Source organism: Sparassis crispa, assembly GCF_003851025.1.
Source record: "Sparassis crispa DNA, contig_000006F, whole genome shotgun sequence".
NCBI classification, from domain to species: Eukaryota; Fungi; Basidiomycota; class Agaricomycetes; order Polyporales; family Sparassidaceae; genus Sparassis; species Sparassis crispa.
In genome coordinates, this window is record NW_020939753.1 from 1361964 (window position 1) to 1388830 (window position 26867).

The 26867-nt window shown below is 53.8% G+C and overlaps 11 protein-coding genes across 11 annotated transcripts; 9 read left to right on the forward strand and 2 right to left on the reverse strand.

Annotated features, from left to right (window-relative positions):
* Positions 1–1451: 1451 nt before the first annotated feature.
* SCP_0704820 (hypothetical protein) lies at positions 1452–3106 on the forward strand (the record flags this gene model as incomplete). The annotated part of the gene is made up of 8 exons (XM_027760407.1): positions 1452–1730; positions 1785–1955; positions 2008–2126; positions 2180–2357; positions 2413–2591; positions 2653–2728; positions 2780–2875; positions 2933–3106. 8 exons carry the CDS (start codon positions 1452–1454, stop codon positions 3104–3106), a joined length of 1272 nt encoding a protein of 423 aa, XP_027616208.1.
* Positions 3107–3514: 408 nt separating this feature from the next.
* On the forward strand, positions 3515–5063 carry SCP_0704830 (hypothetical protein; the record flags this gene model as incomplete). The annotated part of the gene is made up of 4 exons (XM_027760408.1): positions 3515–4094; positions 4148–4304; positions 4354–4786; positions 4848–5063. The coding sequence occupies 4 exons, from the start codon at positions 3515–3517 to the stop codon at positions 5061–5063; spliced, it is 1386 nt and encodes a 461-aa protein (XP_027616209.1).
* A 479-nt stretch (positions 5064–5542) lies between these two features.
* On the forward strand, positions 5543–5839 carry SCP_0704840 (hypothetical protein; the record flags this gene model as incomplete). Its single annotated transcript, XM_027760409.1, has 2 exons — positions 5543–5628; positions 5686–5839. 2 exons carry the CDS (start codon positions 5543–5545, stop codon positions 5837–5839), a joined length of 240 nt encoding a protein of 79 aa, XP_027616210.1.
* Positions 5840–6345: 506 nt separating this feature from the next.
* SCP_0704850 (hypothetical protein) lies at positions 6346–7977 on the forward strand (the record flags this gene model as incomplete). Its single annotated transcript, XM_027760410.1, has 7 exons — positions 6346–6451; positions 6514–6969; positions 7017–7077; positions 7129–7325; positions 7382–7456; positions 7527–7894; positions 7954–7977. 7 exons carry the CDS (start codon positions 6346–6348, stop codon positions 7975–7977), a joined length of 1287 nt encoding a protein of 428 aa, XP_027616211.1.
* A 598-nt stretch (positions 7978–8575) lies between these two features.
* On the forward strand, positions 8576–8938 carry SCP_0704860 (hypothetical protein; the record flags this gene model as incomplete). Its single annotated transcript, XM_027760411.1, has 2 exons — positions 8576–8595; positions 8644–8938. 2 exons carry the CDS (start codon positions 8576–8578, stop codon positions 8936–8938), a joined length of 315 nt encoding a protein of 104 aa, XP_027616212.1.
* A 684-nt stretch (positions 8939–9622) lies between these two features.
* SCP_0704870 (hypothetical protein) lies at positions 9623–10252 on the reverse strand (the record flags this gene model as incomplete). The annotated part of the gene is made up of 3 exons (XM_027760412.1): positions 9623–9670; positions 9773–10089; positions 10150–10252. The coding sequence occupies 3 exons, from the start codon at positions 10250–10252 to the stop codon at positions 9623–9625; spliced, it is 468 nt and encodes a 155-aa protein (XP_027616213.1).
* A 289-nt stretch (positions 10253–10541) lies between these two features.
* On the forward strand, positions 10542–12790 carry SCP_0704880 (WD40 repeat-like protein; the record flags this gene model as incomplete). Its single annotated transcript, XM_027760413.1, has 14 exons — positions 10542–10675; positions 10730–10812; positions 10866–10939; positions 10993–11042; positions 11089–11191; positions 11243–11301; positions 11353–11578; positions 11629–11701; positions 11750–11775; positions 11828–11956; positions 12006–12168; positions 12225–12296; positions 12348–12609; positions 12667–12790. The coding sequence occupies 14 exons, from the start codon at positions 10542–10544 to the stop codon at positions 12788–12790; spliced, it is 1578 nt and encodes a 525-aa protein (XP_027616214.1).
* A 1287-nt stretch (positions 12791–14077) lies between these two features.
* Positions 14078–15429, forward strand: SCP_0704890 (predicted protein; the record flags this gene model as incomplete). Its single annotated transcript, XM_027760414.1, has 7 exons — positions 14078–14206; positions 14265–14352; positions 14412–14473; positions 14525–14683; positions 14742–14974; positions 15026–15228; positions 15290–15429. The coding sequence occupies 7 exons, from the start codon at positions 14078–14080 to the stop codon at positions 15427–15429; spliced, it is 1014 nt and encodes a 337-aa protein (XP_027616215.1).
* Positions 15430–16527: 1098 nt separating this feature from the next.
* On the reverse strand, positions 16528–18059 carry SCP_0704900 (Polyporopepsin; the record flags this gene model as incomplete). The annotated part of the gene is made up of 5 exons (XM_027760415.1): positions 16528–16628; positions 16684–16892; positions 16954–17163; positions 17233–17518; positions 17573–18059. 5 exons carry the CDS (start codon positions 18057–18059, stop codon positions 16528–16530), a joined length of 1293 nt encoding a protein of 430 aa, XP_027616216.1.
* Positions 18060–20488: 2429 nt separating this feature from the next.
* Positions 20489–21025, forward strand: SCP_0704910 (hypothetical protein; the record flags this gene model as incomplete). Its single annotated transcript, XM_027760416.1, has 1 exon — positions 20489–21025. One exon carries the CDS (start codon positions 20489–20491, stop codon positions 21023–21025), a length of 537 nt encoding a protein of 178 aa, XP_027616217.1.
* An 804-nt stretch (positions 21026–21829) lies between these two features.
* SCP_0704920 (Retrovirus-related Pol polyprotein from transposon 17.6) lies at positions 21830–26830 on the forward strand (the record flags this gene model as incomplete). Its single annotated transcript, XM_027760417.1, has 4 exons — positions 21830–23323; positions 23377–23616; positions 23668–24146; positions 24241–26830. The coding sequence occupies 4 exons, from the start codon at positions 21830–21832 to the stop codon at positions 26828–26830; spliced, it is 4803 nt and encodes a 1600-aa protein (XP_027616218.1).
* Between the last annotated feature and the right edge of the window lie 37 nt (positions 26831–26867).

Here is a 26867-nt window from a genome sequence, read left to right on the forward strand (position 1 = left end):
TGGAACCTGCATTGCGTGTACCGACCGTTCCACCGTATGGCTTAACCGTGATGTGGTGCATTGGCACTGTGTGCCTGAGAAGTGGTGAACTGTCTGAACTTATTCGGTGAAAACCGCCTTTCACCAATAAACTTCGGCATTAATTAGTGGATAGTGATTTGGATGTGATTTCCCCTGATTTCTGATCCACCGAGAATGGTAGTGAAATTCACCAACGACGATCCGCGTCGAAACAGTTCGGGAATTCACCACCTACTTGTTGGTGATTTTCTGTTGCGTTAAACTACCAAGTCCAATCAACCCTGCCCTAAATGTTCAAGTTTCAACATGGCGTCGTCGAGCTTCGTCGTGCGCTGGCATCGCTCAACACTGTCTCTAGCTTTGCACTTTCCAGTGCTCTGCTCGGGCCGGCTAATCTGGACTGGCTTAGTCAAATTGATCTCTGGTGTTGTCTCGTCTGCTGGGCTCCATGGCTTGCTCTCTGGGGAAGGTTCAATCCTTACCATGGCAAACAACAGACAGGTATGTGCAAATTTTGACGCAACGAGTGACCTCCCAGCCTTGCTACGGTATTCTGATGTCATCCTATGCCAGTCCCAGCAGACGGCTCTGTTGTGCAGCGCAGAGCGCGGTTTTAGGCGGACATGGTTTTAGGCAGACATGGTTTTAGGCGGACGTGGTTTTAGGCAGACGTTGTTTCACAAATTACGAGGGAGCGTAGGATGTATGTGTTCATTGCTATATATTACCGGAACTCTAGATCTGTATATATGTACTGGAATTGAATCTATATTCAATGTTTCTGGTAGTGAATTCAGTGATTGAGCGGAACCTAGTAGAAATCAACAATAAACAACCGGGTTCTCACGACTCGCCTTTCGACGCAAGGTAGTGAAATCGGACATTTTCTGGGTGATTTTTACCGCTTTCGCTCACCGAGAAAATTGGTGAAACAAGATAGTAGACCCTCGAAAACCTAGTGACATTCCATATGTAAAGTAGTAATACCTCCGAAGATATCTAGTGAACGAAGTTCGGGCTTTTCACCAACTTCCGGGCACACAGTGTGGTAAGATGGGCTGTGGAGGACCATGTGAGGATGGAGAACAGCGATGGTGCTCGCTCGGAGACTCTTGTGTAGATAATAGGTTTTAATTGTAATTCAAGTATAGTGTTCCTGTCAGAAATGTCGTATTCTATCCTGCAGACTCCCGTCAGAGATCGGAACGAGCGCCGCCACGGCGCGAACAACCCAAGTAAGGAGACTGCCGGGGGCCTCATGGTGCACGTTCACACGTGCAACTTGGGCCATATGCACCTCTGCTCGGCGACAGTCGCGAGAATGGTGCCGTGTGGAGACCCATATGGTCCTCGTCTCGGTGTCTCTCCTGACCCATGTTCATGAGAATACCTGAACGCTGAACGGCCTCGGAGCCTCCCTCCATCCCTTCATGTCCACCACGAGCTTGCCTTCCTACATCCCCCCCACTTTTGGTCGCAGCCCGTCCTACACCGCCGAGCCTCAGGCGCATGAGCAGCGCCTCGCGCTCAACGGTGTGCGGCAGCGACCCTCGGGTGACTTCATCAAGTACTCCAGGTCTGGCGGGTTCAGCCTGCGTCTCATTGAGCAGCCCGGCGGCGTAATACTCCCAGTGTATGGCTGCGGGGAGGCGGTGGAAGGCACCGTGGAGCTTGTCAAGCCGGAAAGCGTCGCGAGTGTAGAGGTTAAGGTGCGCTCTCCTCCGGGGTATGCGCGTGCATGTTCACATTATTTATACTCCCAGATCGAAGGCACGCTGCGGTTGAAGGAGATCGCAGAGGGCGGGACCACCACGCGCAACCTATGTGTGTCGTCCGCGTCGTGGACCAAGGACACGTTCGAGGGTTCGTTCCCTCCGTCTGTTCCTTTCAGTCTCACACTCCCTGCTACGTTCTCTGATGGAAGGGATGAATATGTACGTTCTCCACTTGGTTCGTCCCGCTTACTTCGGTAGTGACCACTCGCAGCCTCTCCCGCCCACACACGAGGCGCATCTCTCAGGTGTTCCCGGCTTCCGAGCCGCAATAGACTACATGGTCAGTGTGACCGTCCAAAAGGACAAGAGTTTGTTGCGGTTAGGAAATAGGTGTGTTCTGTCTCGATTCACCGTGGCCCCGATTGCTAAAATCCATTCCCCAGCACCATTTCCACCCCGTTTGTGTACTACCCACGGTCGCGCCCTGCTGTTCCGCTCCCTACGATGTTTGTTATGCGCCAGAACCCCGGAGATACATCGCTTGTGCAGGTTACCGAGTGGCAATGCTACGAGTCGGTCCTCACGTCGAAGACGCAGGGCGGGAAGGACATCACCGCCAAGGTGAGCTTTACACGTTGACGGTGTCGCGGCTCTGGCGATGTTGATAGTTGTGCAGTTGTACGTGCCTGCCTTGCGGGTATACTGCATGGCGCAGTCGATCCCATTCCACCTCATCTTCGCTTCGTCCGCATTTTCGCTGGCGGCGTTCCTGCCGTTGGGACCGACCACGGCGCTTCCGGCCGATAAGCAACCCACCCGGATTCAGATCCTACGACAGACGACGGTGGATGTCAGGTACGTCCTTGTGTCCTCCTCGAGTTTTGCATTGCAACTCGTATTGACTCCGTCCATGCAGGAATACTACGGTCCTTGGTACGAAAACTGATATCTGGCGAGTCCAGGCTATTGGCGAAGGGATATTTAGACATGCGGTGAGTGATTTACGTATTCTGTCGTGCAAACCAACTGACGGCGTTTGATAGGGAGACGGCCCCAATTGGATTGCATACAACGGGGATATTGGCCTAAGTCCCGAGGTGAAGATCGGCGGGTTCAAGGCAGGAGGCTTTTCGATAAAGGTGCGATTCGCCGCTGTCGAAGATCGCGATGCGCGCCGTGCTGAGAAACGTGTGCAGGACTTTCTAGTGCTGGGTGTGACGCCGCCTGACCCATCGAAGGCGCCGTTCGGGGAGCTTCGCCAGGTGGTGCCCATCCGATTGACGACGGACCCGTGGGATGTGAGCACAGGGTATCCTGAACCAATCATCTTGCCAGAGGAGGCATGTCCGGAGTTCCAGTTCCCTGGCTGAGGCAGATCATATCGCGGTCGGCGGTAGTGAAGGAGGTGCTGGATGGATTCGGACAAGTGAGTGACCCAGAGGAATGTTGTCTTCGGCGCTATAGGCTACGTACAGTATCTATGCACGTCGTTTGCTCAGCGTGGACTTACATATACGCTAATAATGTCATACCGCTCGCTCGCGCACTGATCTCTCCGATTTCCCGGGCCTTCTCTCCTTCGCTCGACGCGCCTTAGAACGGCTTCGGAGAGTAGACATCCGATGACCGGTGCGCCGACGAGGTCGAGGATGCTGGCGGCGACGACGAGCGGCCAGAGTTTGGCTGGAGCCGGCAAAGACCGAGTTTGCGCGTGACTGCCATATCGGGTAGTTCTAGCCAAGACGCCAGGCGTCTAGCCAAGGTCGCATATTTGAGCAATGCCTCCTCGTCCTCGTCCCCGTCCTCGTCCTCTTCCCCAGCCTTTGCCCTCGTTGCCCTCGTTCTCCATGTTTCGTCTCATTCTCCTGCTCGCATTCCTCTCGTCTCTCGCTGCCCATGTACACGCACACCCCGCCGAGTGGTTCCGCAAGTGGTCCAGCTCCGCCCGCGACGACGCTAGCTGGCTCTGGGGCTGGGCATGGGCCTCAGACGGCAGCGTTTCTATCGTCGACAGATCACCCCCAGTTACCTTCCCCGCACGTCCCGCCTCGTTCGGTGCTGACCTCGTCGACCCTCTCCTCGGTTATGTCATTCCCCTTGCCGCCTTCACCGCACCATGCGCGGCGTCGAACTCTTCGCACCACTACTACGACCCTGACCCAGTTCTCGGGTGTCCCGACCTTTGCATCGCCGGACCTCAGCAACCGGAGCCTAATGAGTCTTGGATCGCCCTCGTGCAGAGGGGTGGCTGTCCCTTCGTAGAGAAGGCCCGGCAGGCCCAGCGGTTAGGAGCCAAGGCTGTTGTCGTGGGCGGGGACAAGGAGAATCCAGATGCCCTACTCAACATGTATAGCGAGCGTCAGTGCACACATCCATTCATCCGTGACGTTTGTCGCTAATCTGACTTTCAGGCGAGTCCTCTGATGTCACTATCGCCGCTACGTACATCAAGTACTGGGACTATCTCGAGCTGACCGCGCTGATCGCTGCTTCGAACACGTCTCATTCTGGCCTGCGCACACTGTCTCTCCTAATCAGCACGGAGTATTCTGCCTGGGAGTGGTATTCGTAAGTAACTCGCCACATATACCCAGGACCCAGGCTCATGCCAATCCAGGCCCATCATCACATTCGTGATCATTCTTCTGTTACCATCTATCCTGACCTTTATAACTCTCCTCATCCACCGCGTCCGCGCCGCGCGTGCTGCCCAACGTGATCGCGCTCCCGAAAATGTTGTGCACAACTTCCCCTGGCGCGTTTGGACCGGTACCGGCTGGGAAAAGCACGAAACTTCATATGCACATACAGAAGACACCGCATCCGGCACACCCGACCTCGAGTGCGGTGTTACCGGCCTGGATGCGCTAGGCCCTAGCCACCCCTCCTGCTCGCACGACGGCGATTTTCCCGCATGGGCCGAGCAGCAGACAGATTGCGCGATCTGTCTCGAGCTGTTTGCCAAAGGCGATCGTGTTCGCGTCCTTCCTTGCTATCATATGTATCATATGGACGAAATCGACGAATGGCTGATACACAAGAAAAAGCTGGTGCGTTCCAGCTATTTACTCAGGTGTGCTTGAGAGGCTGATGAGGATACTTTTGTGATAGTGTCCCGTGTGCAAAATGGACGTCACGCTGCCGCTTCCGCTGCTGCCGCACCACGCACATGCGCAAGCACCGCAGCCGCTGGCGCCCGCCCGAGCAGAGGAATACTCGGCGAGCGATCAGATTTCAGCTCCATCTTCTCCCCATCCAATATCCAATGAAGGCACGCCGCTACTGCAGGATGCCTCGAACCGCACCTACGACGCGTCTCTCCGATAACATCTACGTCCACTAATAAGAATCACCTAATCGTTCACGACCCTCACGACCAAGCCCATACCCAATGCGCACGTACTCCCGCGCCCGGCTACCCTTCCCTGGGCTTCTCAACCACAGGGGACCAAAAACAGTAATTGTAATGTAGGATATATGCAATTGCGGACGTGCGAAGTACTCTTACAATGTAGCAAGCCTGGCGCATCCAGCTCTAGCCATAAATTATCAGATAAAGGATATCCACTGCATACGCGTCGTGGTCTTATCGGGTGGCGTCGAGTTCCAACACAAGCGCAGTATAGAGACAACTGTAAGTCTGCGGGCTTGACTTGAGCTTGAAGTCGTGAGTTATGTACGCGTACGTGCGCATGAAAAGGTTCGCGCTGCAGCGTTTCTGAGTGCCCTCGTTCGAGTCACTGACACTACCACCGACCAAATTTGGCGGTGAGTACGGTGGTAATACGGTGGTGGTAATACGGCATATGGATCTTACCGTTGATTTGGCAAACAAGGGCGATATCGATTTAGTGTATCTCATCTCTACTTCTTCTGACCCCGACACGTACAAGTAGGTGTGTTAACCCTTCACAACGCTTTCCGGGATTGACAAGTTTTTTCTCATTAGCCCTCTGTGTCCAAAAGGAAACCTGTCGCTATTGTTTTCCGCCAGAAGGGAACGCTATTCCCTGATCAAGAACCTCAGAGGAGCTATCGAGAGTCGCATACCAGATTCACCTCTCGATGTGCATAAAGCTAGGCCTTGTGAGCCCCCTCTCTGAGAGTCGCAGAGTCACCCCCGCGCGTAGCGTACACCGGGCAGATCAACTCCGTCTGATTCTCGCACAGGAGAGGGCCGTAGTTATTGTTTCAGCAACGTGGTGGTAGCCTCCGTCTAGCCGGGGCCTCCTCCCTACGGTCCTATTGTCTTGTCTGACTTCGATCACGTCCTCGCAGTGGCGTACACAAGGCGGAGATGACGCTCGCATACAAAAAGCTGCGTGCGATGTGAACAGACACTGAACGCCCCGATATCCTTGTGTGCTTCATCGGCCTAGCCCGATACGCGTTTGAGCGTGCTCGGGGATAAAAACCTATGTCTATGCTTCCGACCGGAATTACGATTACAGCGAAGAACAATTCCGTCTCGTCTATATGCACTTCGTGGTCCTCCTCATACCAGGGCCAAACATAGCCAGGTATGTCTTGTCCATCCTGCCGTTCTGTGCTTCGCTTCTAATTGTTGGATCGTCAGCATCTGTCGTATCCTGCTCTCAGTTGCTTCTTTATGATCCAGTCGAAGATGGGATACCGTCCTCAACGTAGAGCACCAGAGCGCGATGCCCGCGGCAGTACCACTGCCCGACACCCTCTGCGTCCTTCAAAGTACAGGAGTGAGTGTCCTCTGAGCTGAGCTGGTCTTGTTCGAGGATCTCACTGAGCCCTGGTAATGTAGCCCAGCCTTGTCGAAATTATCCACTGGGAAACTGCAGGTTCGGTGACCGCTGCTCGTACCTGCACATCATCCCCTCCCATTATCCGCAAGCGACGGCTCTCTCTATGCCATTGGCGTACCCTCCTTACGGAGTGTACTACGAGCCAGACCATGCAGTTGAGCCCGAGTCCTCCCAGACCCACTCTTGCTTCTCTTCCCCGAGCCCAGAGAGGCCCGGGAGACTCGACTCTGCGTCCGATATATCCAGTGCGGACGAATTTCTCACGTTCTCCGCGTTCGACTTCACGGAGAAGACGCCTCCGCCCCCGCCAGGCACTCCTAATTTCGTTGATACGGCTGATTTGTCGTGGGAATTTATACCAGAACCCACGTCTGCGAGCACCGTGTCAACCATCTTATCCCCGATTGAACATAAGCCTCGCCACTCGTTGGCGCACAGGAGTCTATTCTATAAGAGTATGTCCCGCATCCCATATTTCGAGTGCGCACTGACGGGCGCTTAGCCAAGCCATGCAAATTCTACCATGAGAATGGCTTGTGCATCAAAGGGGACCAGTGCAGTTTGTAAGATGATATAGCTTTATATCACATGTCGAGACTGATAAAGACATCCAGCATACACGATACCGCTGCAGAGAGGACAGACCATGCGTTCGCTGAGGACGTGGCCTCTACAGATGCCAAAGGTCCTGACCGTACGCAGCACAGACTTCCGTCCAAGTCTGTCATCAGAAGGGAAGAAAATCACGAGAGGAATTTCTTCCCTGTGACATGGCGAGTCATCGGTGGTGGGGTAATGATGAGCGGCAAAAGTAGGTTCCACGACACTACAGATATTCAGCATTTTTAACGGCGCGGAATCTAACAGGAGAGATTTGCAGCGATTTCATGGCCGGCCATTGTGGAGAAGGTGATGACTGCAAATATGCGCATCTGGAGAATTGTGAGTTGTTTGTGCTTTCGGCAGGGGTCCGCGAGTTGTCGGGACACATATTGATCGTTCGGTATCACAGACGGTCAGGCACGGAACTCGCTTACAGAACACTCTCATCCTGCACCCCATAACGCATTTGCTCTTTCACCAACTCTGTCCGAAGACTTTGTGTATCCATCTGTACCCCTCTTTCCTCCCATATCTATCGAAAGTGCACCTCGCCCGAAGAGAGTCAGGAAACTCACCATCCTCAAGACTACTCAGCATGGCGAGGAGGGATATTCATCTCACAGAGTCTTCGACGGTGACACTCTGCTTGAGCGAGATGCCACTCCGTATAAGGAAACCACGGTGACGCAGGACAGTGCAGTGCTATCTGCGAGATTGTTGGTTAGACCTATGTCAACGCCGCCCACCCCAGTCTCTCGGGGCAGTTCCATGGTCAGGGTGCGTGGTGTTGATTTGCTCCGCATGTTCTGTCGGCTTATCATGCGCACTTGCCACAGTTGTTCTCTGCTGAGATGCCATGACATTCGTTTCTGTTCCATTATGTCGATCCTGTCGCTCTGCCAGTGTGTCACTATAGACCTCGTATGTTTCCCGTGAAATCCCGGGGCATAGAAATTATTTTTCCTTCGAAACCCACTTTCACGTTGTGTGTTGTACATTAGTACTCATTTGTAACCCACATTGCCACCGTCGTCCCTAGCGAGAACGATGCTTCATATTTCAATATTTGACGAACTTGAAGTGTTGCCTTTTTGAGTGTCGATTAGATCGATTGCCAGCGCTTACGATTACAAAACGAGAGGCAATGGCTTACCACCAGCCGCGACTATAGAGCGGGTTGTCTTAAAAGCATCTTTCTCAGCATCCTGATGGCCACCCGAAATATAGTTTTTCTGACAACAGGATGTGTTCGGCCTGCAGATCATAGTTACACCCTTGTCCACCACTGGTGCATTCAGCGTGGATGGGACAGTTGATGTTCATAAAGACAATTCCGTCGCCACAATGCACCTGCAAATGTTGGATCAACCGAGGCCATTGTCCGTCATTTGACGAACGAGAGAGTGGAATATAGTCAAGGTGCGGAGTGGCTCGCCACTGGACAGCTCGATCAGCAAGATGTTCTGGCACGTCTACGAGTGAGTCGCACGATACTCTTGTCCGCCAAATTGAATTCTCACTATCAGCACCCTCGAACACGGACTGGGGCAGCATTCCATGCACCCGATGAGCTCAACGTACAAGCCTGCACTCTTCGCCAGAGCGGCTAAAATCTCTACCTACGGCTACATCAGCCACTTCCTGCAAGTCGCGGAATCGTCTTGGCGAGCCCATCCTGCACATGTCGCCCTCATGGACCCGCCGCCGCCCGCTCTGACCGCCTATCTCTCGCGCCTGGAGTCTGTCTCGCACTCCTCAGATCCATCCCCCCTCCTAGCACACGCGTATGTCCGCTACTTGGGTGATCTCAGTGGTGGATAATTCATCAGGCGCAAGCTCGCTGAGGCATATGGCTTAGAGAGCGGGCTGGGCTTGTCTTTCTACGACTTTAATCCTCTCGAAGGGAATGAGCCTCATACAATGTGTGAAATGAGAGAATCAAGCAGTGGTATCGCGATGGTATGGATGCTGCAGTGGGCGAGAGAGCGGAGCTCAAAGGTCAGGACGACTTACCTTGATCTACTTTCATGGCTCACTGTGTCATTCCTCTATCCTCTGTCGCTACGGGCTATACCTTCTATTGACGAGACATCGATGAAGTCAGAACCGCTCGTTCAAGAAGCGAAAGTTGTATAGCATGACGCAGTGGAATTTCCCATCGCATATCGACTGTCATCTCTGTGATTATTGCCATGTCTTTGGCACACTTTGTCCTTGTAGTTGAGGGGTTCACAGGGGACAGAGGCTACGCAAAGTTGAAAGCGTTACAAGCATGGCTGACTGCGTGATGAGCTTCTTGAATTCAAGACTGTACCTTCATTTTCCAGAATTTATATAATTCATCCAGTCTTAGACATTTTCCTCTTACATCACAGCGATCAGCGGATAAGGCCGCCCATTTGGCATTTCGCCACATTGGAAGGTTCCTGGAGACATTGCTTGCAACAATTTGGCATGAGGCGACGCACCAGAATTTTCAACCCGGTATGATTGCAAACATATAAGTTAGCACGCTATCCAAACGAGTGACGACAATGTTCGGTTTACAAGAAACTAAACAGCGAACAAAGGTAATTCAGCAGCATCCAGTGCCCAAGCCATAGCAATACTGATAATCAACGAACTCATAGCAACAGACGCAGTGCGAACACTCGCATTAGCAGAAGATCCAGCATTCGAAGACCCAGCACCGTCATCACCCGATTTACCACTAGGACCAACGCCTCCAGCATTTCCGTTGCTAGGTGCGGCACCTGCAGCAGCTCCAGTACTGGAAGGGGCAGCGCCGACAGCAGCTGGTGCAGTAGGCCCATTACGACAGACTGCCGCCCGACGCCTCGTTGATGGTGGAGGGAGTAGGGAACGCCGTATCTTCTCGCTTCGGACGCAGGTTGTCGAACGCTTCTGCACGGCAGGGACGACCCGTACAAAAGAATCTGAATCGCGTGGTACAATGGGATGGATAGAAAGACCTATGATGCCCGTCAGTATTGCGACTTCGAGCCCTGTCGGGGGGCATTAATTCCACTCACTCTGCCAAGGGTCTATGTCCAGATGGCGTTTCCGTGGTGTGTGACCGTCGGTCGACAGAAGTAAAAGGCATAAAATGACAGCCAGTGTCTGATGGGTGTGCATCGTGAATATCGTAGGGGTCCAATCGAGAATTGGAAAGTCGGTCGGCCCTCGAGGTGCGACTGAGGATAATTCGGATGCCAAAACAACACCAGTTGTTCTGTCTGGAGGGATATGTTGTATCCTGGAGAAAGAAAGATAAGGTGAAGAAGAAAGCGATGGCCGGTGGCTAGATGATGAGCATAACGATGGAGAATCAGTGATGACAAATCAAGACCAGCTTTCGTCCAACTGCGAAGGTCCTCCTCCCTTGCCACCAAGCTACCATACTCTCTCGTAATATGTTTTGGATATGTCTTTGCCATGTCGAAGTACTAGTCAACTCACAGACCTTGGCCCACTTGGTTTCCGTAGCCCAATTCACTCCGCTCGTTCCCGCAAATCTGCACTGAAGCACCTACTCACGGAAGGGTTCCCCTACTCCAAGTAGCGCGCTTCCATAAGTACATGGAAGAGAACGTCGCTGACGGATGTCCACAGAAAGTTAACGGGGCATACCTCTTGCGTCAACGCGCTCGCATTCTCGCATGGCAGCGGTCGGTGGCTCGCGAGTGCAGGGGATGGTCCGTATCGTGGCCGATGAGCTGATATCCCTGCTGAGCTTCTCTGCTGTTAGATCTACATGTTCTCCTTTGGGACTTTCACCAGGATGATGTCAACGAGGCATCATTCTCATTCACCGGGCCAAGGGTAGATGTCACTTTTTTTGTAGTTTTGATTTTATGCCGAGCGTTTTTCCGCAGGCCAATGTTTTTTCACTGGCATTCTCTGCCACGGATCAATATCTCTACTCGTCAGTACCATCATTTTGATAATTCTTCTGCTCATGCGTGTATCAGAGGTGATACAGACAATAAAATCTACCAGTACGACCTTTCATATTTATCGTCGGCTGGTACGCAGCACTCCAGGTTCTCCAGTGCGGTATTTCAGCAACACGATGTGAGTTTCAACCTGAATATGCGGTGTATATTCATCATCTATGACGTACAGGACAGCGTCCGCGCAATTTCCTCTCACCCAGTGTATGACCATATATTTATGAGCGCAGGGTGAGTGGTGTTACTCGGAGATTGAAAATATCTCAGAAGATGTGTCCGTAGAGAAGACGGCCGCATCATCCTGCATGATACACGAACACCAACCGGCCGACATTCCCGAGCCGAGAATGTCCTCCAACATGATGCCGAATTCACAGGTGTCCAGTACCATCCAAACATGGCACACATTTTTGCGACAAGTGACAATCGGGGAGAAGTGTGCCTACGCGACGCACGTATGGCCTTTGGTCCACTATCACGGAGGAGCCAGAAAGGCATCGTGCAGACCGTATGCCTCCCTCCATGTTGTTCGTCTAGCCTGTCTAATCCTTCGTGCAGTACGTGACAACGCTATTGAAACACTCGCACCTGAGCAAGCCCGAAGTCAGCAGCATCACTTTCGATTATACAGGTTTGCCGTGATAACCTTCTTACGGGCATTAACTGAGACTTGCTTAAGGGACGAGGCTAGCGGCGACAATGCTGGTGAGCGCGAACACGTGTTTTAATTCTTTTGCAGTATTCACGATCACATCAGTATTATTATCCCGTCATATATTCTGTGAATGATCCCTACCCCTTGGCCATCTGTAATGGTCGTAATCAGCCTGATGGTACTCCCGTGCCATCAGGAGTGCGCACTTACTCTAATACATGCACCATCAAGGTCATTGTCATGGCAAAGTTTGTCTTCTCATTTTCTGATTATCTGTTAGCATGGCTCCTTCGGAGGCCCAGGTCTAGGAGATGATTGTTACTACGGCGCTGGGTCGGACGACTTTTGTGCCTATATCTGGAAAATCCCAGATACCCCGAGGCTACTAGATGGCAGGCTTGAAGTTGATCCAGAGGACTGGGATGAACATTCGAGTACCGTAGGTCCGTCATTGATCCACCAAGAATCTGATACAGTTTCATTCATGCAAATTGGACAGGTTTCGCCAATGGCCTTTCGCAATCACGAGTGGTACCGATGGAGTTGCCCACGCCATTCTGCAGATTGACAGGTGAGGATAGCTGGCACAGTAGGATTTCGTACATGTTTTGATCTTTAGAAGGTCACCAATCGATCGTCAATACGACACTGATGCACCCTAGTAACCTCCACATTGCAACTGCCGGCATCGAACGTGATATACTCATCCACGGTCCAACCCCCACCTCGCCGTGCCTGGACGGAACGACACTCACTCCCACCGCTGTCCGTACGTTACCTGACAGTGATCTAGATTCCAACAGGCTGTTCAGGCATGCGATCGGGCTGGGGCCCGCAATGGACGAGCCTGACGATGATACGGGAGCGATTGCTCTGTTTGATGAGTGCGTCTTCCTAGCTCTGTTGGCCCGATGTTTGTGCACTGAACATGCTTTTATCAGGATCATTCGGCAAGAGGGCGACGCTGATGTCTTCGTTCTCCGCCGCTGGAATCCTGACGTTGATCGTGATATCGACCTGGAGGAAGAGGGCGTTGTTACAGATGATCACACCGAAGATACCTAAGGATGTGAAGACGTTTCAGGGCACGACGGCGGAAACTGATGAAATCAACGTGGGCGGGAACTGCAGCCCTGACAATGTTTAGCTGGGCAGACCTGTCCCTCTTCCGCGTCGAGACACTGAGCAGAGCTCAAGGACTCTTATTAAGGCCTTGTACTGGTACTGTACGACGTAACCTGGATGCAGCTGCAGGTTCTCCATGCCATCGATCCGACTGGCTTCGGTAATCAAGACGACTTGTAGAACGGCCGTTTGCAAAACTACAGCGCTAGCCGTTTCCATATGAGACAGCACTCCGTGAATCAGGGACGGAAGTTTCGTACGCAAACGACTGTATAGGCCCCAGCAAAAATCAGGCCATAAGTGTAACATCAAACAAATAAGTTTCGAAGGCGACCTCGCTGCCAACTCGCGGCCAAGGCACATTTCAAATATTCGGAGAGAGCTCGCCAATCAGTGGTCTTTATTTCAATATCCGATTTTCTCGGTGAGGGATCTACTGAGGTTTGCAAATGACTGTAAGGCCGGAACGGGAGAGCGTTGGACTTCCCCATGGAATCCTCGGGACATGTGCCATAACCTAGCGCAACTTTGGTTCAATCGGAACTATAGTGCGGGGGGAAAGATAGCGATCACGGATATAATAATTTTGTCGCCGTCCGCGGCACCGTGGGCAAGATTCACCATTCAACCTCCCCCGCCTTCCTCATCAAAGTGGAGAACGAGAAGATTGCGATCCATGATACCTTGACGGACAGTGTCATTGCGCTCACGTCACACGTCACCAGGACGGCGAAGCTCATAGCCTATGTCGATCTCCAAGCCGGGGACCTCTTGACAAGCGATCGTGACGCGAATGCACGACTCACAGCACTGGCGCAGGTGAGGCTATCAGGCTTAGTACTAGAACACGCTCGAACTTGTTGTGCTCCAGGCCAACCATTGTCCTTGTGAGCATGGTCCCGTGTAGTAGCAATGCAGCCATTTCAAGATCTGGTGTCATCATGTGGACTACATGTGAACATCTGAGCAAGAGCTTTACCATCTCAATCACGACCAATCAGACCCTCATGACCGTCCGTAGCATCTCTCCGGTCGCTGAAAGTAGGTTTCCGGCCGCTCAGGTGTTTTGTAAGTCCCGATCTCTCGATTTCAGCGCTTTCTATACAGGTACCCCCACTGCCATCTCGAGTAATTCTATAAGATGGCCCTTCCCCAGCGCCTTGTTTGGTGCCTGCCCACCAGCCTTCGCCCTCTTCCGTCCTAACACGCTCTCGTCCACAACAAGCCATGTCGCTCGAGCAGACAAAGCCCGTGGTTTACTTGTCCGATGTGGAGCCCCCTCCCAAGGTTCTGAGCCTTTGGGAGAGGCGGAAACATAGCCAGGCATCTCTGATAGTCCAATTCATCGCTGAAGCTGTGCGCTCGTTCTCTTCGCTCTCGAGTCTGAATGAGGGCTGATTCAAAAGCATCTTAGACCGGAACATTCATGTATACCTATCCTGGGGTGGGAGCCACAGCTGCGTGGCTCATGGGCAATACCCTCCAAATAACGAACCTCGGCAGTATGTGGCGTCTATGTTGTATCTCAGCGACGTTAGTTGATCTTATTTCTGCATCGCAGGTGGTTTCCAGATCGGTATGGGATATTCGGTCGGTGTCGCGATGGCACTTATAATATGTCTGGTCTGTACAACGTGACATTCTTTCGCTGTTACTGCTCATTCGCCTTTAAAGCCTACGTCTCGCGGCCATCTCAATCCGGCCTTTACGATCTACTCTATACTCATGAGAAAATGCAGCGTCCAACGGGGCTTCATGCTGATCGTAGCACAGATTCTTGGATCGTACATCGCGTGTCTACTCATTTATTTGCAGTACCACAATCTCATTTCAGTGCGTCAACTCGCATTTGCTGGTTATTCCCCCACTGAAAGCCATTTCGTTTGATCAGCCGGTCGTTGCTGGCCTCAAAGCGAAGGGGGAGTACGACGCCGTCATGTTCACCCCGCAAGGTCCCGCCGGGATCCTTGCTCTCTACGCCAACCCTACAGCCAACCTGGGGTACATCTTCCTCAACGAATTTGTCTGCGACTTCTTCATTGCGATCGTTATCGTGGCTGGCTTCGATCCCACGAACCGGTTTTGCCCACCCGCGGTGATGCCATGGATGATTGGTCTCTCATAGTAGGTCGTCGTGCTTCTCCTAAAAAGTATCTATTCATTCTGCTCTCTCAGCGGTATCATGATCTGGGGCTTCGCAGGGGTTGGTTTATCTGCAAACTCGGCGCGCGATATCGGTGGGCGTATTGCCGCACTCAGCATCTGGGGGATGAAGGCTGGCGGCGGGCATTATGCCGCCATTGCAGCGCTGACGAACATCCCAGCGACAATCGCGGGCGGCCTCTTCTACGAATTCGTGCTTGGCGACCATAGCCGCAGTGCGTTAACTCATATCTGTCACGTTGACCGCAGGTTGCCTCAATTCGGCATTTTTTCTAGCAATCTCCGATGAGCACTGCGACATCATCACTGCCAACAAGGCCCACGAAGAACGCATCCGCAGTGGAGGCGCGTTGGCCTTTGCTTCGCTTGATGGTATGATGGAGTCCAAGGAGGACGCCGAGATGGGCAAAGTCTAAGATTCCTCTGCGACAAATTCGGACGCGTAACGGGGGAAGTGACGGCATGCTAAACCTGTCCCGTTCATGTACTTATTACGGGGCGGATTAGTCTATTCGAATGTCGGTTTGCCAGTTTACACAATTCACTAATGACAATTTCGCGCCAGTCGTGTGTCCGATGCTGTCTGTGTAACGGGTGCCTCATGTCAGCACTACCGTCGTAACGACAGTAATGTGAATAAGCTTTGCGTCAAGCGCATGCATTGGCTTAAAGACCTACCCAGAAGAAAAATATGAAGGTTGGCAAGAAGGTTCGGCCCGCGGGACTGCCAGGGCGTTCGTCGTCGTCTCCAACGACCAACGGTCCGCGCTGCGACGCGATGAGCAACCTCAGGAACGCCTAGTATTTATCATAGTGATTGACTGACGCCCACCGGATCGGAGGAATTCTGTCTTTTCTCTGCAGCAGTTTCGAGGGAAAGCAAGTCGGTTATTTTCCGGAGGGGTTTCTGTTACACTCATCCATGTGGGGCTCGCATGATGTTTACTCTCTGCTGAAGAGCTTACTGATCGGGGAGGCGCCACATCTCCCGAGATCCATCTTGAGGTTCGCGGATTGCCAGCGCTTGTGAGCGTCTGACGAAATTCTACACGTCAACGTCGGGGCGCGAGGTCTACGGGAATATTCTGGTCCAGGTTCCAAACCAATGCTACGGGCAACACTAGATAATATGGTGCGCTTGGAGCTTACAGAGTTCGTCTTTCACTTCCGAGTCGAAAGTGTGCAACTTGGCGCCCTCCGATGTCGAAGTTCCGACAGACGCTGTCATATTTTGTTAGGATCGTCGTTGATCAAATTTCAAAAGCGTGATCGCCTTCCCAATTTTCAAACCCTCAGCTTTCTAGCATCTCTCATAAGTCCCGTCAGCAACCAAACATCGAAGGCTCCAACTGAGTCTTCATAACGTGGTATACTACTTGGCTCGTACGTCCGAACTGCATGAACACTGTATGTACACTTTGCAGGATCGTCATTCATACAAGAAGTCCGTTACAAGAAGTCCATCCAGTCCGTCCACCCAGTCCGTGCACTCGCACGCCACGTAGAGGGGGCCCTCAGTTGGTGGTGGCATCCGTGTACGGCGTGGTCGCAAGGCCCACCTGAGAGTTGCCCGTGTCGAACACGCTATAGAAGCGCTGGAGGAATGCAAATCCATCTGCGCCACCCCGTCAGTCAGTCACACAGCGTACCCTCATGAAAAGAGCACGCACTAATAAAGTCGAGTCCGGACCCGCTGGCAGTGCCGGTGCTGCTGGCGACAAGGTAGATCTGGTCCGCGTTCCCGCCGAGCGTGGTGTTGAGCGAGCGCGGCCAGATCTGTGCGTTGGCCGTCAACTCGAACGTCGTACCGCCGACCGTGAAGAAGAGTGACTGCAGGTTCGCGTACTGCTCCTGCGTGATCGTCAGCAGACCCGTCGTGCTAGAGCACCAGTCAGTAAACACCTGCGTGAGAAAGAAGTAAGGAGGTAAGAGGGACGCACTTGTCCATGGTGGCGCCGGTCGCCTGCTGGTACGCGTTGAACGCGTCCGAGGCGAGCATGAGTAGGGTTGTGCCGGTATCGACGATGCCCGGGGCTCCGGACAAGAGCGTCGTGCCGCCCTGACCGTACGTGACGTCCTGGTTGATACCCCAGTAATTGGACGCTGGCGACGTCGTAGTAATCGGCGTGTACGTGATCGTGCCCGTGTACCTGTGCAGGGCACTCGTCAGCTCCCGAAAGACACACATCAGAACATGCTACTCGGAGGCGTGGGCGTACCGGGTGCTATCTGACCCGCCGAACGTCAGCTCGCCGTTGCTCTGGCCGTCGCTGGTAGTGGGCTCGAACGAGATGCCAATAGAATCTTCCGTGATCGTACCCTGCGCGAAGAGGTTGTCCGTGACGGTCGGCACGGTGTCCGTGTTGGAGACGGTGCCGCTCGTGAGGTCGACGGGGCCAATGCCGAGGATACCATCGACGCCCGAGAAGCCCTGTGCGGTGGACGCGACGCCGATGCTCTGCTGCGCGATGACCAGGCTCGGGGAGATGGTTACGGTGTCGACGTCTGTGCGCGCAGGTCAGCTCATAAAGGGTGGGACAGACGAAGACGAATACATACACTCGGTACCGGAAAACGAGCCGGAACCATAACTGACGCTGACAGAGTCTCCCGTGCTTTGGCTGGTGCTCGTCTGCACATACTTCTGGCCGGCGCCAACCCAGGTGTTGGAGCTGCCGGTGTCGATGAGAAGCGTGTACGTCGTTGCGGGGGAGCCGACGCCGACGGAGGCATTGTAGTTCACGCTCGCGTCCGTGACGTCCACGCCGGCGCCACTACCGCTATTAGTGGTGCTGCCCGTCGTCGAACCGGCGCCGGAACCGCCGCCACTAGAGCCGGGAGCCTCGTGGACGGCGCCCTCTTGGTGCTTGTGATGGTGGTGGTGATCACGGCGACGGCGGGCCTCGTGTGCTGCGGCAGGGCCGTGGGGGTGGAGGCCCTGCAAGAGCTTCTGGGCGCGGTCGTAATCACGGGCGACGAGCTCCTTGCCGCTCCCGATGGTGAAGCGGGAGGAGAAGGGGAGGGTGCGGATGAGGACGTTTGACATTGTGCTACGAGAGGTGAGTGGAATGATGAGAGGAAGGGGGGCGTACAGGGAACTTTATAAGCTGGCTAGGTGGAGCTGAATATGGGTCGCTGGTGCCTGGGAGGGAATTCGGGGCGTGGCGATGCACGTCATCAGAAGAGGGAGCTACAGTATCATTGTGCAGGGAAGGGCGACCCGGGATATCTTCCGCAGCCCCACATTCAGAGAACACACTAGCTGTGGTCTCGTATCGATGCGACGAGGCCTGGGCAGAATACAACGCTTGGAATTTCCATTCGAATCATGATCAGTGACATGGAATCCGAATGCTCGCCTGTGCAGTTACTTATCGGCTGTCGGACGTAGTTGCCAGTCGGCATATGTATTTTGTATGGCGCAGCACAAAGTCTGACATCGCCATCACTCCGGACATTGGCCAAGTGCTCCTGAAGATTAGCAAAAGCTGACGTTCTGGTGGTTCCAGTGGATGCAGCGGACTTACAGGGCTGTCCTGCTGATGTTCGGCATTGTATAGCAAGCTACGCGTGGGGAACTGGAGTTGCTGAGCAGCTGGAGAGTGCGTTGAGAAAAAACATCCGTTCTTGATCATATTGCGAATCGGACTTGGGGTTCGATAAGCCACCGTCAGTGATCGTTATTGACCGCTACAGCCATACTCGTAGGCCTGTGCATGACTTCTCTCGCATTGTCATCCTTGTTCCTAGAATCGTCTTCGAACTCCCAGGGCTGGTGGAGCACAATGGCATAACACTACACACAATGGATATCTGATGGATGGCGTTGAGTGGAGATTGGGCATGCCAAACTGCGCAGATGGGCCGCGGCTTGCAAGCAGACAAAGTCGGAAGTGGGTGCACTGGAGCTCTACGCTAGAACAAGTATTCCCAGGTGTGTGAGTGATTCTTGCTGCTTATCAGCCGCCCTAGTAGGGTGGTGCAATACGGACTTCGAAGGAGTGGAGTGGTCGCGTGCAGGCCAGTCCCCGAGAGAGAATATCGGTTATTCAGTGAACCAAATACTGTACGCGGTGGGCGGTGGACAGTCGCCAGCGCCACGAACAGACTGCGCAAATTCGCGTCTGGGGCCGGAGGCCGCCAGCAGCATAGTTCTCTCCACCACCGACACAGTGCCAGTGCTTGCGTCTCAGAAGAGACAGACTCTTCTCTTCCATTATTTTCCCGCTTATTTCTCGCGGAATGGTGTTGTCGACCGGTACAATTTCAAGCTTGTTGAATGGTGCGCAGTTCGCATTTGGCGTCTTCCACGGGAACGACGATCCTCCAAAGCTGGCGCCCACTAGTGCTCTTCGCCGTCGGTCTGTGGGCGCCTTCAACAGCTCGCCGACGTCCACTGGCCGTCCTCGGTCTTGCCTGCATGTCCTCGACACCTGCTCTGCCATTGCAAGCCCCAAACGAGGAGTAATACACGGCATCGGGTCCTCTTCCGTCCTTCATCTCAGCGCAGCCTCGACACTGCCTTTCGTGTTACTGAGATATCGTACCACGACCGAAATAGACCGTGGAAGTTGGTGGGAGTCGCGGAATGTTCCATCCGAGTCCTGAGGCCTGAGGTCGAGCGCGGGTTATCATCCTTTTTAACGTAGATATCATAGCACTTCCTGGACACGACCTTTCTGAGGAGTTCGTTCACCGAGAACGAGCGCACAAATGTCATCTCTCTCTTGCCAGAGTCGATGTTTCCTCCCTCGCCTCCCTCCGCTCAGCTGGAAATCTCCGTAGCCTGTCGTGGACTGCCGAATCTTGTCAAGGCTCCTGCTACTACTTCTGCTGGTTTCTCCTCAAGTAGAGCTCCATCCTACCGTGCAATATGATGTTCGGATCATCAGTGCCGCCTGTCATTCGCATCCTCCGAGCCGCCGCCTCGTGCCAGTCTCGCTCCTTGACAGTTCCTGCACGATCCACAAACTTCACTCGCAGAGCACTGTTGTTCTTCAGTTTTTCTTCGCATCCAGGGGCATCTTCATTGTAACGGTACGGACTGGCGTCTCCCCAGCGTTCTTAGTCAGATGGCCTTACTACTTACCGGTTCACGTCCTCTCTTTTCCTTACCCTGTTTTCACCACCCCTCAATTCCTCTCGTTTCGTCTCGGTCTGGGGACCTCCATTACCGGGGCCTCTCGACATATAAAAGAACGCGCTGTTCGTAGAGTAGAGGCAGCGTACTAGTAAATCGAATCCCAGCCTTCAACGCTGTGACACTCGTGTGTGCGCTTCCCGTGTGACGTGACCTCCCATTCCTGGTAGCCAACGTCACATATTTTTCACAGACTAGGCTTTTTCGAAACTCCTCTACTTTATTCTTGCTCGCCTCTGTCTGGATCACCTCGGGTCTGATCAACTCGACCTTCCGACGTCGGCGACGACCTACTGCATATTCTATCACTTGCTAGTCTACATTATCCCTTAACTATGTCTCGCCGGTACAATCTCCGTTCGCGCGCTGACAGGCCTGTGTCGCCCGCGCACTCCATTCCCGGTGAGTACCAAAACACTCCGGAAGCCGAGACCACTGATGTTGCGCTTGATCGCAGCGGTAGCGGGACGCCTTCGCGCGCACCCAGCCCCTCCGCCGTGATCCCTGGACTGTCCTATAGCCAGGCAGTAACGTCGCGTAGCCCTTCGCCGGTGTCTAACGCCGGGAAGGAGGCTTCTGTTGTGAAGTCAGAAAATATATCTCGCTCGCTAGCGGCGCCTACCAGCCTGGCTAGCAGCGAAAGTTCCTCGTCCGATGATACCGTCCGCAAAGCTGACAAGCCTGATGCAGACGACGGACAGGGAGCGTGGATCACCGTTGGCCCACGACGCCGCCCTCGAAGCCTCGATTCTGCAGATTGGACTTCAAGCCTCCGCCAACTTGCGGGAGGATCGGGCCTGCCAAGCCGTGAGCAGTTAAGTGTTTTTGCTGCGGCTGAGGGAACTCTGAGTCCAGATGACCGGACTCGGTAAGGACCCCTGAATATACCCTAAGACGTCGTATCCAAAATCATCGATTTTCCAATTTTTTGTCCGGACTTTTTTCAGCAGGTTTTAGGAGTTTTTTGTCCGGATGCGGAGACGATGGCGACTTTTCCGAAAAATTGTCCGGACAACGGAGACGGCATTACAAGTCCCAAATTTTTGTCCGGATGGTGAAAACGGCCTATAAAACCTCAAATTTTTGTCCGGATGGCACAAATGGCCTATAAGAACTGATTGTTTTGTCCGGATAGCACAGAGGAAACAGGTGATAGCATCAGTTGGCACAGTAGTGGTAGAATGCATGTACTGTAGATTACTACTAGGGTACTTCTACTTCAATTCACTCTGTTTCCTCCGATATAGAAAAGGAATCTTGTGCCCAACAATCACAGTGAGAAGCTGAGAAGTTCAATGATTGGATGCTGATGCAAAACTGAACATTGCCGCTTAAGGTGAACCTAGGCTCTCAGTAGTGGAAAGATAAAACATATCCCCGATGTGCATTTCTTGGGACTCAAACACACGCTCACACAAACCAGCAGATCTCCAGTACACACTCCAGCCAACCGCTACGACATACGACTATAGGCCCGAAAAATGTCCGGACGGTCAGATGGCCTCCGAGGGACCTCGAATTTTATGTCCGGATGAACCGCACGGTGGTCGACCGTTTTTGTCCTGTTTTTGTCCGGATGGGATACGGCGTCCAGCTGAAAACTTCGAAATTTTTGTCCGGATGCAGAAACGACGTCCTAGGGTATATTCAGGGGTCCTGCTCGGTACGAGAACCGGATGCGTATAGTGCAAGGACCGGTTCCCGGGCACTCGAACTCGCCTGGAGAAAATGAGCGTGCCCTCGAAAATTGCATGCCAGCTGCCCGGGAGGGTCCGACCCAGACCGATCCTGATCTCGAGGAAGGACCATCCTCGCGCAAGGGCAAGACCATTGACCCCCGTGAATGGGGCGGTAGTGGAATCCCGCCAGAAGAGCTGGATCCCGAGGCTCAGATCCGGGAGTACGAGATGTACTCCGGCGGGCGGGCATCAGGAGTGCCTGCTGAAGTCCTCCGCGAAGAAGGCATGAGCCTGGAGGAACAGCGCGAAATGCTCGAATACTGGCATGCCTGTAAGGTAGCCCGGGGAGGACGTGCTCCTTCGACAGCATGGGCCTCTCCCGCGGCAAGTATCCGCCAGCCTCGGTCGCGATATGATCTGTCCTCAGATCCAGGACGGCATGCCCCCGTAGCCAATGACTCGGGTTTGTGGGGCGACCGCCCCCCCGCTGACATTCTTCGCGAGAAGGAGCTGCTTCACGCTCGGCTCACTATGCTGGAACAAGCTATCGCGTCTCAGCAGAGTGCCAATCAACTGCGCCCTGCAGCTGCTAAGAAAAAGCATGCAGAGGGCCGGAAGGGAAAAATACCCAAGGCGTACTCGATTATGAGGCCGGTGGCTCAAATTGAGCCTGGTAGCTACCTCGGAGCGGCGTTTGAGCACATGGGGTTGGGTTCAGATGGTGGGCCTCCCAATGGCTCATCAAGTTCTTCGTCCTCAGAACCTGACTCTATGAGCTCAGACACTGCCTCCGATGATGACATCACCCCGCGTGGGCGACGGTCGCGCCCGCGACGAGCTGACGGCGAGGATGATAGTGATCATCCGCGGGTGAGATCTTCTACGAAGAAAAAGCGAGTACCCGTACTCAAATCTAAGGAGCCGGTGGCATATGATGGCTCCGCTGATATTCAGACATTTTACAAATTTATGCGTGAAATGATTGAGTACCTCGACGGTTATAATTTAGGCCCGTCGCAGCATGCAACAAATGTTGCGCACTTCCTCACGAAGACAGCATACAAATTCTATGTCACTACTGTTTCGAAGAGACCGAAAGAATGGTCCGCTAAGAAAATATTCAAGGGACTATTTAACTACTGCTTCCCCGTGGATTTCCGCGTCCAAATGCGCGAGCAACTCCGGCACAGCCAGGGTGAACGGAGTGTGCGTGACTATATTCATGACCTCGAGAACATGTTCAAAATGGTCGGCACTGCCAACGAGCGGGAACAGGTTGATAAGCTGTGGTTCGGTCTCAATGCCCACATTCAGAAGGGATTGTGGCACCACATGCTGTCTCCGATGCACTCCTCTTGGGAGGAGGTTGTTGAGGCTGCTGAAGTGGTTGAGATCGCTGAAAACGCTGGCAACACGGCCATGCGGCGTGGTGCTAAACCTGAGAAGGCAGCCCAGCCAACCATCATCATGATCGTGCGAATACAAAGTCCGGTACAAATACTACACCGAGCCCGCGTGGCGGGAGTGACAACCGTGATCCCAAGGCCAGTCGGCCCCGTATGTCGGACAAAGAGAAAGCGGACCTCACCGCCGCAGGGAAATGTTTCCTGTGCAAGGAGTCCGGACACTTTGCTCGCCAGTGCCCAAATGCTGCCCGTGTCAAATCCAACCAGCGAGGGAAGCCTCCCAGCATAGCGGCTTACCATGTCACGCCAGACTTCCACGCTGCGGAACAACTGCATGAGCTCGCGCAGTCCACTGCGGGCGGCGTTGATCTCCATGCGGTCTGTGTTGGTGATGGCGAACCACGCCTCGATACTGAGTTCGGATGCCAGTGCCAGGCTTGTTCAACCATGGCACATTCGCCCACCACTTGTTGGGGAGACCTCCATGATACAGCCTATGAAGGGAGTGTCAGCAACAGATCAGGGACTGACGATGAGAGCGCAAGCGAGCCTGGCGACTCTAGCTTGAGTCGGTCAGGCATACCTTCAGTTCGGCGCACCATTGCCTCGCCTCGGTTGCCGGACTGGTACTCCACACGCCATGAGCCGTCCGACTATTTATGTCGAGCGGCGCGAGAGGACGATGACTTTGCTCACCTCGTACCACCTGATTTAAGTGCGCTGGCACCCTTGGGGCCAGAGCAGACACAGATGGGAGACACCTACGGAGATAGGATTAGTGTTATCCTTGACTCGATGGGAGGCATACTAGCTTACCACTGGCTCCCGAATAATGATCACACCGCTAATATTGACAACGGCCCCGAGATCAGATTACCGGTGGCTTATCGCACATCACCCACTCAGTGGTGTGTGATGTGGTCGCCGGCAGATGATGTCCTGGTCCCGTTGCACTTGCTACGTGATCCCGAATTTAACATATCGCTATGGTACTCACGACAGCCGGAGTATCGCACTCGCGTGGTCTCCGAACCCAATGGGTGCGACTGCTGTGATAATGCATCGCACTTTGGCACGCCTCTGGCTCGACCGCATTCTGAATGAGTACTTGCCCATCCCAGTGGATGCCATTGGCGCAGGGGACACTGGGACAGTGAGATTTCAGTGTGCACAGCATGACGATGCCGTGGAAGTCACTGACCATTACATGGGCATCTTCGCTCATTTCGACAATGAAGGCCTCATGCACCCACATTACGACATCGCGCGCACATACATACGTCGAGTCCGCTGGGCGCTCGCACCCACCTTTGGGCTTGAAGACCTGGAGGGCGAGCTCGCGACACTCTTTCATGACGATGATGATGTTGATGATGGTGATGGTGTTATGCTCAGTGCTGTGCAGCTCCCGCGTAATGATGGAGCCTCGTTGCCAGCAGTACAGCGCAACGCCGCTTCACCGCGCGACTTCAACCGCATCATCCCAGAGCTGGCCGTCGTGGTCGTGCATGTCAACGGGCACCCCGCGCGCGTGTTGCTTGACTCGGGATCTCTTGCTGATTTCATGTCTGCAAAGTTAGCGCATCAGCTTGGGGTCAAGGTGTTCGAGCTTGAGAAGCCGTTACCTGTCCACCTTGCAGTGCAGGGGTCCCGCGCGAAGATTAACCTTGGGTGTACGGCTGTGATAGCCTATCAGTCAATCAAGGAGACATGGTATTTTGATATTATCAACTTACTGAATTATGATGTTATCCTCGGCACGCCCTTCTGGTTCCAACATCAGCTTTCTGTAGGGTTGAATCCCACGTCGGTTGTAGTCGGGAGTCCTCTTGCGCTCGCACTTGAGGGGAAGCGCCTGCACGTCCTCGAGTCTCGCGCGGCGGCCATCTTTGCACTAACGATCGAGGCAGCGCGCAAATTTCTGCATGACTATGCCGACCCCATCTGCAGAGACGCGAGTGACGCACCTCTCCCACCACTTCACGAGATCAATCACTCGGTCCCGCTAAAAGATGTCAATAAAGTTTACCCGTGGCGTCCGAGCAAGTGCCCGGACGCTCTGCGCCTTGCATGGGTTGAGAAGCGGGATGCTTACCTTAAATCCGGTCGCTGGAGGATGACCAGCGCATGGAACACATGCCCTATGCTCTTGCTGACAAAGGCAGGCACAGGCGTGAAGGGAGTTCCACCTTGGCTCCGCGTCACGGTGGACCTGCGCGCACGGAACGAGAACTCTGTCAAGCTCACGTCCCCACTACCGGATATGGCGTCAATATTGCGCCGCGTCGCGCGCAAGCCGTATTGCACCTTGATTGATGGGAAGGATGCTTATGAGCACATCCGCATCATACCAGACCATGTGGATCGAACTGCCATGGCCACACCTGATTGCAGCATGGTCAGCTTGGTCCTGCAACAGGGAGATTGCAATGCTGTGGCAACCTACCAGTCTCTCATGAACCACTTGTTCGGACCTTACATTTCCGTCTTCATGGATGTGTATCTGGATGATATCGTTGTCTACTCAGATAGGCTGCAGGATCACGTCAATCACTGCAGGACTGTCATTGACATTTTGCAGCGTGAGAAGCTTTATCTCAGTGCTACAAAACTGCATTTTTTATGTGCAGAAATGAAGATCCTCGGTCGTATTGTGGACGACGATGGCATCCACATGGACCCCGATAAGGTGGACTTGGTGCTCACCTGGAAGGCCCCCACCACCAAGGAACTTGTGCGGGGTTTTCTTGGCTCCGTTGGCTATCTCGCTGACGACATCGCAACGATTCGTATTCCTATGGGGATCCTCTCATCACTGACAGCATCCGATGCAAGTTTCAAGTGGGACTATACTCACCAACGGGCATTCGACAAGATTAAACACTTGCTCTCGAGGCACCGCGTGCATAGTCGCATGCCCCTCGATTACTCGCCGAGTGCGGCCCCGATCTGGCTCGTCACCGATGGCTCACATGGTGGCGTCGCAGGTGTTGTTGCGCAAGGGAACAGTTGGCGGGATGGCTGCATCGCCGCCTTCTTCTCCGCGAAGTTAAGTTCGGCACAGGCGAATTATCCTGTGCATGAGATTGAAATGCTGGCAGGCGTGGAGTTGATGCGCCGCCACCGCGATATCTTGCTCGGGTGTCATTTCACTTGGGTAACGGATCACAAAGGGTTAACTCACCTTCTGACACAGAAGAACCTGTCAGGCCGACAGGCCCACTGGTTAGAACTCATCTCCGAGTTCGACTTTGAGATCCAGTATGTACCCGGCATCGAGAACGTCCTCGCGGACGCTCTCTCGCGCATTTATGCGCATGACGCGCCGGGCACCATTTGCGCCGAGTCCGAATATACGGAACACGATGATGGCGATGATTTTGGTCTACGCCTCGCGGCACACGCCATCTCGGTCCCCGTCCTTGTGGGCCACGAGGCCTCCAGGATGCACACAGGAACTGCTCCTGTCCCCGCGCCGCAGAATCACTCTGTGGGTACCACCCTAATGCGGGCCGACGCTGTGACTGTGGCAGAAAATAGCCTCACGCCAGCCGTGACTGAAGGCGAGCGCAAACGATGCCGACTGCATTGACCTCGAACTCCTCTCGTGCCGCCAGAAACAGGCCGCG